The following is an 18,370-nucleotide window of genomic DNA, read 5'->3' as shown; positions in this document are numbered from 1 at the left end:
CTCATTGATCTCTCTGGTCCTCTTTCCTCCCACCTTGAGGCATTCACTGTCTGATACCTTGGTCAACAGTGTTAGGAAGATACCAAAGTCAAACTCAGTCGTTAAGTTTTGAAACTCCAAAACATAAAAACTAATTAAAATAAGAACAAGGTGTCGTAGACTCATTTTTACTTTAGGAAGTTACGCACGTATAATGTGGTGGCGTGATGACGTATGCTGTTCATGTACTTTTATGTATAATGTGTAATGAATTATTTAAGTGAACAAGAATGCTTAATAAACAATACAATTACAATATTAATTATCCAACACTCCTATCTGCTTAGCATAAACTCCAACTCAATATAGAATGCATCTCAATTTGCATGCATACAGTATATATACTGTATACAGTATACTATATAGTGCAACTACAGTATTGACATCCAGAGTACAGTAACTTTTAAGTTGCCTCATTCAGGCCTAAAGATTTAATCACTGTGGAGGATTTCTTACTCCTGTGGGATAACCCCTTTCCTGATAAGGGGAATAACTCTGCTTGGCAGGTGAGACATGTGGGTGTGAAACAATCTCAGGTTCTTGGACCTCCTCTGTGGTCATTGTAGGAGTTGACTCTTGGACTGCAGAAGTGGTTCTGACAGCTCTGGCCATCTTTCTTCTCTAACAATTGACTTTGCTCTCCTCAACTGATCAATCTGTCATTTCCAGATGTTATCAGAAGCAATCTCCACTCTGTAGGAGAGTGGCCTAGTTCTGTCCTTAATCTTTCTAGTAACCACTTCTGATCACCTCTGTAGTCCTTCGTCTGGATTGCTTGTCCAGGAGTGAAACATTGAACCTCTGATTTGAGAAGCCTTCACTTTGTCTCAGCTGTTTGTCCTGCACACTGCTTATGAGATTGGGTGAGAGGAGATCCAAGCATGAATGCAAGGGATGACCCAGGAACAGTATAGCTGGTTTGTTGGTTGTGGAGTGTAACGAGGAAATTGGTGAACTTCTGATACAGTTTTCTGTTGACATCACTTGTAGTGAATTCTTTGAATTCTGGACAAAACTTTCTGGACAAACAATAAATGATGTTTGGTTTAAAAATTTCGCACGTTGCATCATGCTCTGAGCCCATAATCTTCTAATCTTTTTAACATTGTCTTGAGATTTTGGAGATGTTTCTTGTCATCCTCACAGGTAACAGTGATGTCATCCAGGTGACACTGAGTGCCTGGGCAGCCTTGCGTCACCTGGTCCATCGCTTTCTGTCAGAGTGCAGGTGCAGATGCTACTCCAGAATTAAATCTATTATAGTGACAAAGCCCTTTGCCCTTTTTTGTGTGCTTATGGTGAGAAATATTTGGACTCTCTTCTATCTCCATCTGTAGGTAGGCCTCAGCTAAGTCCACTTTACTGAAGTGTTTCCCTCCAGAAAGGTTTGCAAAGATATCCACTATCCTGGGCAGAGGATATTGATCTCCTTTTAGTACCTGGTTGATGGTGACCTTAATATTACTACAGGTCCGGACAGACCCCATCCTTCTTGGCTACTGGGACCACTGACTCCGCTCAACTTTGGAAAGAGTTAATTCAGCTTCCATGTGATCTAGCTCACTGGTTACTTCACCACAATATTCTAAAGAACTGGAGGGGCTTTGTAAAACTTGGGTATGGCATTTTAATTTAACACTGTTTTAACCTTGATATGTTCGAGTTTTCCAATGACATCCCTGAGCACTGCTGTGGCATCATCCAATACATTTCTTAATTTGCTTGCAGTTGCCTTCATTGTAGGGGGATGTGGTATGCAAATTGTGAATGGATCTCCAATTATAGTTGTTTCAGCCAATTACATCCCCACAATGCTGGCCCTCCTGTTTTTAGCACACACAAGCCCAGTGTGGCTGGCTGGTTGTTGTATTTGGCACAGGAGTCATTCCCTCAGGAGTTACCTTTTCTCCAGTATAAATTCTTAGTTGGATACCTGCAGGTTTCAGTTCCGTATCTTTGAAATGCCCTTCAAACTTATTTTGTGTAATGAGTGAAACAACCGAGCCAGTGTCCAATTCCATTTGAATTAATTTGCCATTCGTTTTTGGAGTAAGTTAAATTGCTTGTCTATAGTTAATTTTCACATTCTAAATCTCAGGGATATTCAATCCTGAGTCACCCTCATCATTATCAGATTTTTCATCAACAGCATCCAGATTAGTGCTCTTTTTGAAGCTACAACTTGACTTTTTATCTTTTTATCATCCCTGTACAGTCCATTTATTTTTGTCTGCCTAGCATGTTCTTTTTATGTGTCTGACTTTGTTGTACTTTTCCGCTGTTTCTGAATGCTTTCTTATAAGATTCTGTAAATTAAACAATTTCTCAGAGCATCATTAAGCCCATCACAGAACTGAAAATGCTCAGACGATGTCTTCAATTCAGCCACTTACACTGAAGTGGAGTCCCCTTCTTTCGATTCCACTTATGGAATCAGCAATGATTCTGGTTCTAAAGGTTCATGCATCACTTTCACAATATCAACAAAGTTCATTTCGGCTGGTTTGGTTGAAGCAGTCAATTTTTTTCAACAAACTATGTGCCTTTAAACCCAATGCACTCAGCAAAACTGGCACTCACCTCTCACCAGCTATTCCATTTGCTTTAAAATATAGCTCAGTTCACTCAATATACATATTCCAGTTATCTTCTGAGCAATCCAAATGCTTCTATCTTTCCAATGTAGCCAGCCATTTCTGCTTTTTTAAAAAATTATGATTATTGTCACTGAGTAGTTACTATTTATGAATCCATAGATTTGTCCTGTTCCTGCCTTTTTTAAAACTCGACCATTTCTGGCAGCGCTTAAAAAAAAACACACAACTGGTTTGCTGGCTTCAACAGGTAGGTAGTCACCTTAGGTTCGTTTAAAACTTCATTGTTGCTTTGTAAATACGAAACATAAAGCTAATTAAAACAAAAGCACAGAGCCAGGAAAATCATGTCTTAGTTTTGCTTTTACTTTAGTGGGAATTGCACGTATGATGTGGTGGTGTGATGATGTATGCCATTCACGTACTTTTATATATAACCTGTAGTGAATTATTTCAATGAACTAGAATGCTTAATCCAGGGGTATACTGGACATTCTTACTGGATTAGAATCAAAATCAGAATCAGGTTTATTATCACTGACATGTGTTGTGAAATTTGATGCTTTCTGGCAACAATACATTGTGATACATAAAAAAAACTATAAGTTGCAATAAGAAATATTAAAAAAGTAATGCAAGCAGAAAGCAAGAGGTAGTGTTCATGTGTTCATGGATGGTTCATAAATCTGATGGCAGAGGGGAAGAAGCTGTTCCTAAAACTTTGAGTGTGCATCTTCAGGCTCCTGTACCTCCTCACTGATGATTTAACGAGAAGAGGGCAGTCCTGAGTGGTGAAGACCCGAGTAATGAATGGTGCTTTTTTGAGGCATCACCTTTTGAAGATGTCCCTGATGTTGGGGAGACTAGTGACCATGATGGACCAGGCTCAGTTTGCAACCCTCTGTAGCTTTTTTCAATCCTGTGTATTGGTGCCTCCATTTCAGACAGTGATACAATCAGTTAGAATGCTCTCCATGGTACAAATGAGGGTATTTGCTAGTGTCCTTAGTGACATACCAAATCTCCTGAAACTCCTAATGAAATATAGCTGCTGGCATGCCTTCTTCCTAATTGCATCAATATATTGGGCCCAGGAGAGATCTTCAGAGATCTGGGAAACCTTACATGACTTAAGTTCCAAGCCAAAAACGAAGCCCTGATTGTAGTTCCCTGCTCCTTCTGCTCAGAATTAAACTAAAGGACCTCTCAAGTCTGTGTGGCTGATAATTCCCTGAAGCTGCATGCACTGAAATTTCATATGTTTACATTAATATTTCCTGAGATTCCCATTAGCAAAGGACGAAACATAGAAACCACATGTAAAATGAAATGAAATCAAGATAAGTAATCAGGATGCTAAGAAAGCATGATTAAAATTCAGTCTTTCTCTTTCTGAGTCACAAACTATTAAACTGTAGGTTAAAAACCCTTACCCCAACTGAGGATGCCCACACAAATGGAGCACCTTCCCTCTGCACCTCAACCTCAGCTCTAAGTAACAAGTGAATCTTAATGTGTAGGAATGGCAACCAAAACAGTAACAGATTTTTTCTCTCATTCTCTGTCCTTGTGTGTGTCTCTCTCTCTTTCTCTCTCGTATTTTCTCACACCTGATCTCTTTCTTATTCCCAATCCCGCCTCTCTCTCTTCCCTGCTCATTTTCTTCTTCAAACAAAAGAAAATCTGCAGATGCTGGAAAGCCAAACCAACACATGCAAAATGCTGAAGGAACTCAGCAGGGCAGGTGGCATCTCCGGGAAAAAGTACCAACGCATCGACTGTACTTTTTTCAATGCTCTCCTTCTTTCTTTCCTCAATCCCTCTCTCCGACTTTCTTTTTCTCCTAGCCTTCACCTTCTGTCTCTCTTTCTCTTCTCCTTTTTGTTTCCTCTCTGACCTCGCCTCCTCTGAACTCCTCTATTTCTGCTCCTTGACCCTATCTCTCTTTCTTTGTCTCTGACATCCTCTCCCACCCACCTCCATTAGTTTCCCTGATAATTTTCTCACATCATTGAACACCGTCACTGTCCTACTCTGCCCTTTTCACACTTCTTCTCAACCCTGGTCTTTCAGTTCACACTGCCCCCTCTTTCTCCTCTGTAAGTCCAGTCTCTCTTTCCCATTAACCTTTTTTCTCTCCTTCCTGATCTCCCACTCCTCCTTGAAGCTTTCTTTCTTCCTTCCTGACATTCCTTCCTTCTCTGACACTCTCACTCCACAACCCTCTCCCTCTCCACTCGGCCCTCCTCTCTCTCCACCCTATTTTTAATTGCATCCCCATCCACTCTCTCCCACCCAGCCCATGACTCTCCCTTGCTCCTTTGACCCTTTGAGCCTGTCCTGTCATTCAATGAGATCACGGCTAATCCAACTTTCCTCAGTCCAATTTTACTACCATCTCCTCGGAAACCTTTTCAATTACCAATCTATCTCACCTGTGAATATAATCAACGACTTAGCCTCCACAGCTTTCAGCAGCAAGGAATTCCGAGACTCACCACCCTGTGTGGGATGAAACCCCTCCTCGTCCCAGGATCAAATTAACTCCCACATATTCTTCTGACCCTAGATTCTCCAATGAGGAGAAATATCCTCCCAGTAGTTGTCCTGCAAGCTTCCTAAGGATCATATACATTTCAATGAGTTCACTTCTCATTCGAATGTATTCAAGTGAAATAGAACCAATCTATTAAACCTTTCCTCAAAAGACAAACCCTCCATATCTGTGATCACTGGAGTAAGTTTCCTGAACTGCCTTTACTGACAATATCTCTTCCTTCTCTTGCTCCCTTAACTCCTGGTGGGATCATCAGGGCCCCGTCAAGACAAGCTTTGCACAAAGTTACTTTTTGGTGATTGCTCCTCATACGGCGTGTCTTGGGAATCTGAAACCTGGCAGAGCCCGTCCCTCTCCAGGTTTGACCACAGCTGATTTCCTCCAACTAGGCGGCTCGCCTTGGTCGTGGACACATGACCATTATAGTTCACCTGAGAACCTTTCCGCCCTGGCCGGTGACTTCATCGTGAAAGTGGTGCTGTGTTAACGCCACTCCCTCACGTGGTTTAACCCGCCAGCTGAAGTGGTTTACTGGGGTATGGCGCTTGGAGCCAACATGTGAGAGATTTAGGAGATGGATGAGGACCCGTCCACCCTGTCTGGTAGAGAGCAGCATGCCAGACATCAAGGGTACCACCTCTATCCAGAGCCCCCTATACCCCCACTGACACTACTGAAACAGGGCGATGAAAACTGCACATGATACTCTAGAAATGCTTTGTCTAGCTCTAGTAAAACTTACTTACTTTTATATTCCAACCCCCTTGAAATAAAAATTAGCCTTCCTGCTGTATCTGTTTGTCGGGTCTCAGTGTTTCATGAATTAGGACCCAGCCACCATATCTCTCAGCACTGCAGATTTCTGTCAACTTTTTCTACCAAATAAAATTCAGGATTATTATTCTTCCTGAACCACACCACATCCCCAACCTATTTCATTTAGCAATTTTTTATCCTCTCACCAACCTGTTGATGTCCCTTTGTAAACCGTATCCTCTTCACAGCTTGCCTTCCTATCTACTTTTCTCTCACCTTCAGTTCTAGCAACAGCGCAGCAAACAATCTGCTGGAGGAGCTCTGCGGCTCGAGCAGCATCTTTGAAGGGAAAGGAATTGTTGATGTTTATGATCAAAGCTATGCATCAGGACAATTTCTTCCCCACAGATGCTGTTTGATGCACTGACAACCTGTCAGATTGTTTATTGGTGCAAATTCCAGCATCTATATTTCTGAGTCTCCATTTGGCGACAGTGGAGTCTTCTGAAGCATCTTCTCCAGCTCTTGGGGGAGAGCACGTTGCGGTTAGCAAAGTGGTATTTCAGTGGCAGTGACCCAGGTTCAATTACTCTGCTATCTGTAAGAAGTTTGTAGTTCTCCCTGTGACTGTGGGTTTCCTCCCGGGGCCCCGGTTCCTCACACATTCCCAAGACATACAGAGTTGTGGGCATGCTACATTGGTACTGGAAGCATGGCAAACTTGTGAACCGCCCAGGACAGCCCTCATTGATTTGATTTAACACAAGTGATGCATTTCACTCTCTGCTCCAATGTATATGTGACAAGTACAGCTAAGCTCTTTTTCTTTAAAGTTTAAGTATGTTTTTTCCCTCTGGATGATATGGTTATCACTTCATGAAGATAAGCCAACTGCTTAATCAGGTTCTGTCTTTCAAATGTGCAATTCCTCTATAATAATTGATTCTAATATTCATTACAATAAAGGACATTAGGTTAACAGCTCTGTAGGTCCTTTTCTGAATAAGAGCACTGCATTGTCTGTTTTCTATCCAATGGTTCCTCTCCATGCTTCCACTACCTCTGTCATCATTTCCTTTACTATCCCAGAGCACAAAGCATTAAGCCAGGGTATTTATCAGCCTTTGACCACATGAATTTACCTATTACTAGTCTCTAGTTAGTGCAATAGCATTCTGGTATTTGTAGTATCCTCCACCATAAAGATTGGCACAAAGTATGCTTTACTCCTCTGTCATTTCCTTGTATCCCTTAACTACCCAGCCATGTTCTCATACGGTCTTTGTCCATTTTGACATCGTTTTTATTTATTTAAGCTAGCCTCTATAAACAGCTTCAATATTTATGTTTATTTTTCTCTAAAAGTTTATTTTCTCCTTCTTGATTATTTTTATAATCTTCTTTTGCTGGGTTTTGAATTTATCCTCAAGCTTTTGTATATTTTGTCCTTCCACTTAATTTTCCTTGGTTAGCCTTGGATGGTTAATTATCTTTCTTGCACCCCCTTTCAGTCTTTTCTCCTCATTGGAATATAATTTTTGCTGAGAGAAGTGAAGTCTGCTACTCCTGGTCTATTGTCTATCTGGTAATCTTGTTTTTGTTCTACTTTAAGCCAACTGTATCCCCATCCTGAAGAAGGGTCTCGGCCCGAAATGTCAACTGTTTACTCTTTATCGTAGATGCCGCTTGGTCCACTGAGTTCCTCCAGCATTTTGTGTCTGTTGCTTGGATTTCCAGCATCTGCAGATTTTCTTGTCTCTATCCTCATCCTCTTGTATTTCCCCTTATTTAAGTTTATTTCAGACCCAATCTCCTCACCTTCAATCTGAATGCTAATTTCTATCATCATTATTTCCTAGGTCATCATTTTCTCTGAGATCACTTATTAAATCTGCCTTGTTACACACTACCAAATCCAAAATAACCTGTTCATTGCTTGGCTCCATAATTTATTGCTGTAGGAAATTATCCTTCTGCTTACTCTGACTTTTAGTGGTGATTGGCAGTCTCACTTAAAGGTGCATTACCCTACCGCCTCCTACTGGACTGGAGTGTGGAGTAGAGAGCTAGGAAATAAAACATCAGAAAAACTATATTTTTATCAACAGAAAACTAAATTACCTCAAAAGACTCTATAGTTGCAAGTAATGAAAGACAATGCTGTGAATTAAATGAAAGTTACTTCCATAACTTAACTAAGTTTTTAAAATAAAAATTATCAAGCCCCCCCCCCAAAGATAGATGTGAAGCCTGCATTTGATTTCTTTCAACCCTATATGCTAACCCTAACGCTTCACACTGTAATAGAATGTGTTCAACTGTTTTATAATGATGACAAAATCTAAACAACCCAAAGTGCTGTTTTCCAACAAGATATAAGGAGTAATTATGCATATTATGCCCAATTTTAAGACAATTCAATACAATTCCTTCCCTTCTTGTTTAACCCCCCCCCCTCCCATCAATCCAAGTTTTATGTATTCTGTAAAGGTGTCTCCCCTTATGCACATTATCCCACAAATCTGGGCCATAATCCCCTAATTCCTAGTCCCATCGACCCCTTAGCTTCTGATTTGCTAAGTGGAAGGTCTATATCCACAAATGAAAAAAACTTTTAACAACTTTTTTTGCTAAACGATCAACTTGCTCACTCCCCTCAACACTTCCATCTCCAGGGACCCACAAGAAACAGACGTATAAACCAATCTTTTGAATATGAAATAAAGTTTAAAATGTATTGGAGACTATCCTGAATGCACTCTCTGAATTTGTTCTTTTCCAATTTGCTTAATCCAATCTAAACAAAGGTTAATAATAATGAAGATAATGACATTAACTGAGTAATGAATAACAGTGAATATTTCCAAGTCCACGTTACTATGTTGGGTCTGGGAGAGAAAGGGAATTTGTATTGTGCTGCAGGGAGGGTCAGGAGAAATGGTTGTGATGAAGAAAATGCCACTAATAAGGTGAGGCCTGGGTTGCCATGGAGAAAAATGGTAACTGTAATCATGGTTTAATTGAGGCAGTACATGGTTCATTGCTCCTAAAGCAATGAAGTGAGGGTAGTTGCTGGATCAGAAAGCAGATGAGGAATGTAAGAATTTCAAATGCATGCCGGCAGCAGGACCTGTTCAGCAGGCCAGACTACGCTGACAGAGAGGTAGAAAGTTAGCCAATGTCACAGATGCATAACCCGCCCCATTCTGATACAGATTCAGTGATGAGTTCTGTAAGGCTGTGATGTGCCCAGAAAAAGGTGCAGTTCCTCCAGCCAGTGTTGGGCCTCAGTGTGACAGTGCAGTAAGACAGCCAGAACATCAAAGAGGTAGGCGACAAAGTTCAGGGTCATTGTGCTCCGACCTTATCTGTGTCTGTTTTCTCCAAGGCTGAGGAGGCCACATTGTGAACACTGATGGTAGTATCTCCTAGTCTGGTGCCCTAGGACTGTAAATCCCACCTTCCTACACCCTCAGGAACCCATCTTACCCATTCTCCTCACATTAGGGCAGGAGTTCCCAACCTGGAGTCCTCAGACTGCTTGCTTAATGGTATACGGTAAGTCCATGGCATAAAAAAGCTTGAGAACCCCTTACTGCACTGTCACGTTCCTCAAAGTATTACCACAGGATGTTCTGTGTTATAATTTATCTCCTAACATTTAGTTTGTAGGACTTTGTTATTTTTTTAACTTAATTCCTTGGTACCAATACATGCCTCATCCACTGGTGGTTCCTCCACCCACTACAGTAAAGTGGCCAGCTGATGGTTTGCACAGGAGTGCAGTTCTGTCTCTGTAGTTATAATCTTTTATAACTACTGTAAAGTTAAAGCAGAAGTTGATAGGCTCTTGATTAGTAAGCGTGTCAAAGGTTATGGGGAGCAGGATTGAGAGGATTAATGAATCAGACGTGATGCAATAGCAGAGCAGATTTGATGGGCCAAATAGCCTAAATTCTACTCCTATGTCTTATGGTCCTAACTTCATTGCAGACACCACCCACCCTACAAACTGCCTTTTCCAATTGCTTCTTTATGGAAAGTGCTAGAGGGCTATTAAAATAAAACTTAACACTATTTTAACAATCTCTTCCACCAAGCAGTTAATCCGATTAGCTATTCTTTAAAACACTCCCCAACCCCCTCTCTATCCCCCAACCTCTGTCACTGCACTGTAAACACTTTCTATGATGCTATTTACATTGTAAATATGTACACGCTGTTATTTATGTACTTATGCACATTTTATTTCATATCTGTACCTTAACCTCTACTTTTATATTATATAATTTAAAAATAATTTTTGAATGTTAATTGTTTTTTTCTTGCAAGCCATACCCTGACCAACACACTACAACAAATATCTAATATATATAAATGTGCATTTTGAATAAAGTTGATCTGTCACCCTCCCTCGGCTTTGCATTCCACGGTGGGGGCCATCTTAGCATTGCATCTAATTGCTGGCAGCAGGGCTGGCTCACGTTTCTCACTTACTGTCGTGATCTATATAGAATGGATGGAGTTTGTTGGGCATCAATAATCGTCAACTTGAAGAGAGCTGGGCAAGGGAAGTATGTGGCCAAAGCTGGGGGTAACATTGCCAGCATGTATCAAAGTTTTATAAATCTAACAGCTAGAGATGGTGGCACTGAAACCAAATAAAGAGAGAGAGAAGTCATGGAAGAAAAGGCACGGAAAGATAACATTTGATTTGGAATTAAAGTTATTCAAGATTGGAAAATGGAAAAAAAAGGACAAAAAAGCAAAAGAACACAAGGGTAAATAAAACTGACATCAAAGTGAAAATGTGAAGTGAGCTGTTAACGAGATTATTCTCCACATCATTGCCACAGTCCTGCTTCCCTGTGATCCACACAGGAATGTGAACATTTGCATTTCTGACGTTTCCCAGAGTTGCTGAACTGTGTTATGATGCTAAGATGCATTCCCGGGTGTGCTGGGACACATCATCAGTGATGTAACCCGGGGGTTTTTCAATGTCAGACACTCTCGCCCAGGCAACCCGGCCAGTGTTGATCAGACCCTGGCTTGTGTCCCAGCAGCATCAGTCCGCAGGTCACACCTCTTGATCCACAGCCATCTGGAGGTTCGCTCAGCAGCATCTGTGATGGTCCTGACGGCTCTTTGCAGCCCCTGTAATGCGAAGGAGAGAGTAAGTTCTGTACAGTGGACGGCCAGCAAATCCTCTATGCCCCAACCTCTGTAGGCTCACATTGTGCTCTCTGCTCCTGTCTCTGGCACTACTCTACCAGCTCCTGGTATTTGGCTTTCTATGCTAAAAAGCATCTAAATTCCAGACCAGATAGTTAATGCTTATTAATCCACATTTCACTGCTTTTGTTTCTCCCTAAGCTAATACTGATCCTTCCTACAGACACCTTCTACATTCCATGCTGCTGTATTCTCTGAGATGATACTGCCAATCAGCTCTGCTCAGACGGAACATCTCCGTCTTCTTTTCGCCTCTTTGTAAATTGGCAAATGCTAAACTGTTCTGCAATCTTTCTTGAAGTAGATTCTTTTTAATTAATGCACATTAGCACAAAATGTGAATTCATTTGAAACCTGGAATGGTGCATTAATGAATCCAGGTGGAGTGACTAATGAAATGGATAGTTTGAATATTCTCTAATTGCCGAGGTCTGTTCCACAGTGATATTCACACTGAAAAGACTGATCCTCACTGTTTACATCCTTGGAGACTACTTGTCCTTATTGGCTCAGTCTGCATTAGGAGATAAAGTGGATTCAATGTGTGGGCTATTTTATATATACTGAGTGGTTAATCAGTGAGCTGAGTGTTATAGAAGTTTAGTCACTGACTTTTCATCACTGGGACTTGCCTGGGTTAAATGTAACTTCTGACAGATAGCTGTAGAAATAATCTGTGCAATATCCTCATGCAATCTGAATTTACTTCAGAAAGAGTGTGGAACCTATGGTGCAAAGATAGCACTTAATGACTGACAATCAGAGAGAACTAATAACTTTTGTCATAGCTATAAACGTGACATTCTGTTTTTCTAGCCTCTTCATCCAACTCATCATTTTCAGCAACTTCCACCTTCTTCAACAGAACCCTACCGCCAAACACTACCCCCCCCCCCACACCTCCATACTCTGCCTTCCACAGAGATCGCTCTCTCCATAATTCCCTTGTGCATTCTCCATCCCCACTAATCTCCTTCCCACACTTATCCCTGCAAGCGTAAGAATTGCTCCACCTGCCCATTCACCTCTTCCCTCACTACTATTCAGGGTCCCAAACAGTCCTTTCAGGTGAGGCAACACTTCAGCTGGAATTCTGTCAGGATCATCTATTATATCCAATAGATCCTGGGCATTGGTCTTCCCGTACTAAGTTGTAATACAGCCAGTCAGAATACTTTCCACCATGCATCTGTAGAGGTTTGTCAAAGCTTCAGGTGACCTGCCAAACCTTCACAAACTTCCTAGAAAGTAGAGGCACCACCAAGTCTTCTTTGCAATGGTACTTACATGCTGGACCCAAGACAAATCCTCTGAAATGATAACAGCAAGGAACTGACCACTCCTCCTGTGATCCCCTGATGAGCACTGGCTCATGGAGTTCCAGTTTCCTCCTCCTCTGGTCAATAATCGTCTCTTTGGTTTTGCTGACATTGTGTGAGAGGTTGTTGTTGTGGCATCACTCAGCCAGATTTGCAATCTTCCTCATATATGCTGATTTGTCACCGTCTTCGAATTGGCCAACAATGGTAGTATCATCAGAAATCTTAAATATGGCAATGGATCTGTGCTTAGCCACACAGTCGTAAGTGTAAAGTGAGTAGAGCAGGCGGGTGAAGCACACGGCCTTGTGGTGCACCTGTGCTGATATTGATTGTGGAGCAGATGTTGCCAATCCAAATTGACTGGGGTCTGCAAGTGAGGAAATTGAGGATCCAACCGTATAAGGAGGTAATGAAGCCTACGACTTGGACATTATTCATTAGTTTTGATAGGATCTTAGTGTTCAACGCAGAGCTGTAATTGATAAAGAGTATCCTGATGTATGCACCATTGCTGTCCAGGTGTTCCTGGTTGAGTGAGGAGCCGAAGAAATGGTATCTGCTGTTGATTTGTTGTGACACTAAGCAAATCGGAGTGAATCCAAGACATTCCTTAGGCAGAAGTTGCCCATTCTTAGTAGAGAGAATTTGAAGGGCCAACTGTATAAAGTTCTTTAAAGAGATGCACTGAAATTACAAGAGTCAGGACACTCAGCTTCCTTCTCCAAAGAGTATTAATGAACCAGTCGGTATTTTAACAACAATCTAAAAGCATCAGTTGCTTACAGATTTTATTTCCATTTTAAAATCTGATTCCCAGTTGTCAAACGGCCATAATCAGATTTGTGTTCTAGTTTTCAAGATTATTGGTGCAATGATATAATCATGCTCATCAGTCTTTTGGAAAACACATGTATTCAGTTAAACAAAAGCTGTAATTTTGTAAGAAGTATGTGTTTTTGTAATTTTTCATGCTGAGCAAGTCCTTTCTCCCTTAAACAACACACATAAAATGCCGGAGGAACCCAGCAGGCCAGGCAGCATCTATGTAAAAGAGTACAGTCAACTTTGGGCTGAAACCCTTCCTCCTTTACGTTGTCACCAACCTCAGCACCTGGTTAAGGTACCACTTGGGTTAGATTGTGAACAGAACATATGGCAGTGGGCTTCAACTGTGTGTCAGAAAAATTCCTAAGGCGCTTGTTGGACAGCAGTAGGAAGACTCCCCAAATTTAGTGATGCCTCCATTTGGATACGATACGCTCAGTTAGGGGGACTGCTACCATCTCAAAACTGTAAATGCTGCAAATCTGAGGTTAAAAAGTGAAAATGCAGGTATAGCAGCACCTGCAGGGAGAAAGACTGTGTGAAATGTTTGCAGGCAATCTGAATTCAGTTTGTGTAGTGTGGAGCCTACACCGATTGCTTGACTAACAGAGGTCTGAGGATGGTTGTCATGGGTACAGATAGTGGTGTGTAGTCATTCAGCCCAATAAATTCACAATGATTATCCAACATTTCTAATTAATATTTGTTTTCCCTCAGCTCCTCCTAGTTTCAATCACTTAATTACACACGTGGAGCAGCACACAGTGGCCAATTTGTGTACCAACCCTGCATGTCTTTGGGACATGGAGGAAAACCCATATGATGACAAGAAGAATCAGTAAACTCGAGCTCAGGGCTGAACCTGCCTCACTTGAGCGGTGAGGCAGCAGATCCACTCCTCTCGGATTGGTCTGAGATACTGTGGAAAAAAGTGTAGAACAATGTTTTTACAACTTGCCTTAGAATATTTCAGATTAACTGGAGACTTTTATTTTGTTTAGAGATACAGCATGGTAATAGGTCACGCTGCCCAGTTACACCATGTGACCAATTGACCTACCGACCCAAACGCCTTTGGAATGTGGGAGGAAACCAGAGCCCTCAGAGGAAACACACGCAGTCGTGGGAGAACCTACGGCACAAACTCTTTACAGATTGCAGTGGGAATCGAACCCTAGTCATTGGCCCTATGATAGTACTACATTCACCTTTACACCACCTGAAGTTATTCAAATTAATTATGCATACCTTCCTGACAATTATTGTACAGATTCTTTCAGCCTGGACTTGTTTGGCTCCCATTTCTCAGACATAATCTGAGCCTTGACTGACCTGTTTCATCATTTTGGACAAATATGAGCCTTAAGCCAGTTTTGGAAGAAATGAGTACAAGAGCCAGTGTGAAAGATAAATGAAAGTCAGAGCAAAGAGAGCTTGGTTGGTTTGCATTAGACAAGTGGCTCAGGAAGCCCAGAGAACTGCACTGGGATTGGATGTGTGTGGGAGGGTGGACATTTGGGAAAGCGGATTGTTTTGCGATTGTTCTCTTGTTTTGTTCTGTTACTTTTGTTGTTGTTGTTACTTGTGTTGTTGGGTTGAACATTGTGGACACGCTGCAGGCAGAACATGTGGAGATTCTTGCGCCCTGCCCTCAGCACATCCTTGGGCATGTTGGTTAATGCAAGTGACGCATTTCATGGAATGTTTCAATGCACGTGTGCTAAATACATCTAAATCTGAACCTGAAGATATAGTCCTTAAATTTTCATAGAATTATTTAGTTTGTTTGGTCCAGAAACATTCCTAAATTAAAATATCTCCAAACTGCCTCCTTGGTTTTGTAAGAGGCTATTCAATTTTTTTGCTGCTATCTTCTCATCATGCATCCTTAAATCCTCCACTACACTCCACAGCCTTAAGAGCTTTCTGAAAGTTTATCAAATAGGTTGCAATTACAGTCACTTCCCCTGACCTCAGCATCCTTCACTTTATCTCATAGTCATAGAGTCATTCAGTAGAAACAAGCTCTTTGGTACAAAACATCAGTTGCAATTATTTCCACATCAACATTCCCCCTTCCCCAACCAAACATCTCTGTAAGTTCCCTTGAGATATTAGTGGAGGTTATATACATGAAAGCCTTGCTTGGGGTGGCTTAATTCTGTATCTGATCTACAAACATTTGTAAAATATTGGTAGCAGCACATGGCTATGGATATTAGTACTTTATGTAGTTGACTTGAGTGCCATTCACACTGAATGAGTAATAGAGCAACAAGTTTATTGAAAAATGCTCACGGGAGCTAAACAGTGTCGCAATTAATATGGCTGTTCTTTCTATAACATTCATTTACTTTCACGTGTTAAAGAAAGCACCTCATTCATTGCTGAACCTCAGATGATACACAAATTTGTGAAACATTCCATTTTTTTAGGGGCATCGTAGTAATGTAGCAGTTGGCACAATCACTTTACAGCGCCAACGATCCCCAATTGGGGCTTAATCCCCACCACCGTCTTTAGAGTTCTCCTTGTGACCGTGTGGGTTTCTCCAGGTGCTCTGGTTTCTTCACACATTCCAAAGACGTGCAGTTAGAGTTAGTGAGTTTTGGGCATGCCATGTTGGTGCTGGAAGCATGGCAGTGGGTTGTGGGCTGCCCTAGGAGAATCCTTGGACTGTGCTGGCCTTTGATGCAAAGCAACGTATTTCACTGTTTGTTTCTGAACCGTATCAGATTAGTTGCAAGAATGCGGTAAGTACACGAGTGGCCGATTGTTTGAGCGGCGAACCAGCTGCATGTGCACTTGTCACATTCTTGATATCAATCTGATATGGTTCATTCCCCCACCTCCCCCATAGATGGGGACCACAGAGGAAGGGAATAAGTGAGGTCCCACACCGTAAATTACCCAGCGTGTACAGCGGCTAACATGACTCAGTAAAAACGACTAATCTTACTGCTCCATGCATATGTAACAGTTTCAAAGCTTTGATATACACATAACAAATAAAGGCAATCTTCAACCTTCAATAATTACCACTATTGATGGTACCTACTTTATCAAAAAATGCTGTGATATTTTGTTTTTCCTTCTGACAGGAGTGAGGTATGGGCAGCAAGGATCCAATGAAATTGTGCCTCCATCTGCTAGTCACCACGGCAACAGCACTATGGTGACAACTCACACAATTCTCCAACCCATTTCTCCTCCGGGTCTGGAACCTAGCTCCAGTTTGTTGACTACAGACACCAAATTGGTAAGTGCACCCAGAGATATTGAATCGGCTATGTAATTGACGTTACTGGTACGACAAGTTGTGATTACCTGCAAGCTCGTACGAGCATGGAATTTCTCCACAGGATATGTTTTACTGTGCATTATGGAAAATACTAAAAGCAAAAAAATTGCGGGTGCTGGAAATCTGAAATACAAACAGCAAATGCTGGAAATACTCAGCAGGACAGGCTACATCTGTGGAGTTTAATCATTTAATCAATGGCATTTCATCAGAACAGAATAAAATTTAGAAACATAAATGCTTTAAGTGGCCAAGAGTAGAAACCATCATAGGAAATATCTATGAAGCAGAAGAGACCAAGAAAGACTGAATGCACAATTGATGTTGGTATTGGCTGAGAGAGAGCGGAGTGGACTTGTTGGCTCCTGATAATCTACCTGGTGCAAACAGATAAACAATTGAATACAGAGGGGGAGAGAGAAAAAGTGGGTCAAGTGAAAGGTAATATTGGAGCTGTACAGAGGAGAAGCAAAATATTGCACATGCTGAAAATTCAAAATAGAAACAGAGAATGCCGGAATTACTGGGCAGGTCAGGTGGCATCCGTGGAGTGAGAGAGAGAGAGATGGTGTTAGTATTTGAGGTGATCATCTCTCAGCAAAAATGGTCAGTTGTGATACAGAAGGGAAAGAAGAGTTATCTAAAATTGATGAATTCTGAGTTGTGTGCTAGGGGATATAATGTGCCTTACTAGAGGATGGGGTCCTTGAGTTTGTGTTGGTATTTGACCATAAGACATAGGAGCATAACTAGGCTATTCTGCCCATTGATACTGCTCTGGCATTTGACCATAGCTGATTTATTTTCAACCACGTTCTCTTGTCTTCTCCCTGTAACCTATTACACCATTATTAATCAAGAACCTATCAACCTTCACTTTAAATACACCCAGTGGCTTGTCCTCTACCGCCATCTGTGGCAAGGACTACCACAAATTCACCACCTTCTGGCTAAAGAAATTTCTCCATCTCTGTTTTAAAGATACATCCTTCTATTCTGAGACTGTGTCCTCTGGTCCTAGACCTTCCCACTATTGGAAATATCTTCTCCATGTCCATTCTGTCTGGACCTTTCAATATTCAGTATGTTTCAATTAGATCCCTTCTCTATTTTCTAAACTCCAGTGAGAACAGGACCAGAGCATTCAAATGCTCCTCATGCATGAATCCTTTGATTCCCTGGATTATTCTCATGAACGTCCTCTAGAACCTCTCTAATGCCAGCATATCCTTTCAGAGATATAGGGCCTAACACTGCTCATAGTATTCCAGTTGTGGTCTGACCACTGACTTACAAAACCTCAGCAGTACATCCTTGCTTTTACATTCTAGTCCTCTCAAAATGAATGCTACCATTTCATTTGTTTTTGTTTACTACCAACTTGAACTGTGAGTTAACCTTTACAAAGAGATGAAGAAATTGGGAGTCTATGAGTCAGTCTTCATCAGGGGATTGGAGATGGAGAGGTTCAATAACTTTAAATTCCTTGGCGTTATCATATCAGAGAACCTGTCCTTGGACCAGCACCTACGTGCCCTTTCAAAGAAGGCACAGCATCTCCTCAACTTTCTTAGAAGCTTGCACAATTTCAGCAGGTCATTTAAAATGTTGATAAGCTTCTGTAAATGCATGGGGGAGAGTATCCTGATTAATTACATAATGGCCTGGTAAGGAAACACCAATCCCCAAGAATGGAAAAACTTACAAAAAGTGACGGACACAGCTAAGTGCATCACAGGAA

The 18,370-nt window shown here is 41.4% G+C and overlaps 1 protein-coding gene across 4 annotated transcripts in view; it reads left to right on the top strand.

Moving 5' to 3' along the window:
• Positions 1-18,370, top strand: part of hnf1a (HNF1 homeobox a) — a 239,282-nt gene that overhangs the window by 86,419 nt on the left and 134,493 nt on the right. For all 4 annotated transcript variants that reach the window (XM_059988327.1, XM_059988328.1, XM_059988329.1 and 1 more), the window contains exon 5: positions 16,430-16,587. In XM_059988327.1, the coding sequence (XP_059844310.1) occupies positions 16,430-16,587 (158 nt within the window). The remainder of the gene's footprint in view (positions 1-16,429; positions 16,588-18,370) is intronic.

Source organism: Hypanus sabinus, chromosome 13 (assembly GCF_030144855.1).
Source record: "Hypanus sabinus isolate sHypSab1 chromosome 13, sHypSab1.hap1, whole genome shotgun sequence".
NCBI lineage: Eukaryota > Metazoa > Chordata > Chondrichthyes > Myliobatiformes > Dasyatidae > Hypanus > Hypanus sabinus.
The sequence above is the reverse complement of the archived record's forward strand: the minus strand, read 5'-3'. Positions and strand labels throughout refer to the sequence as shown.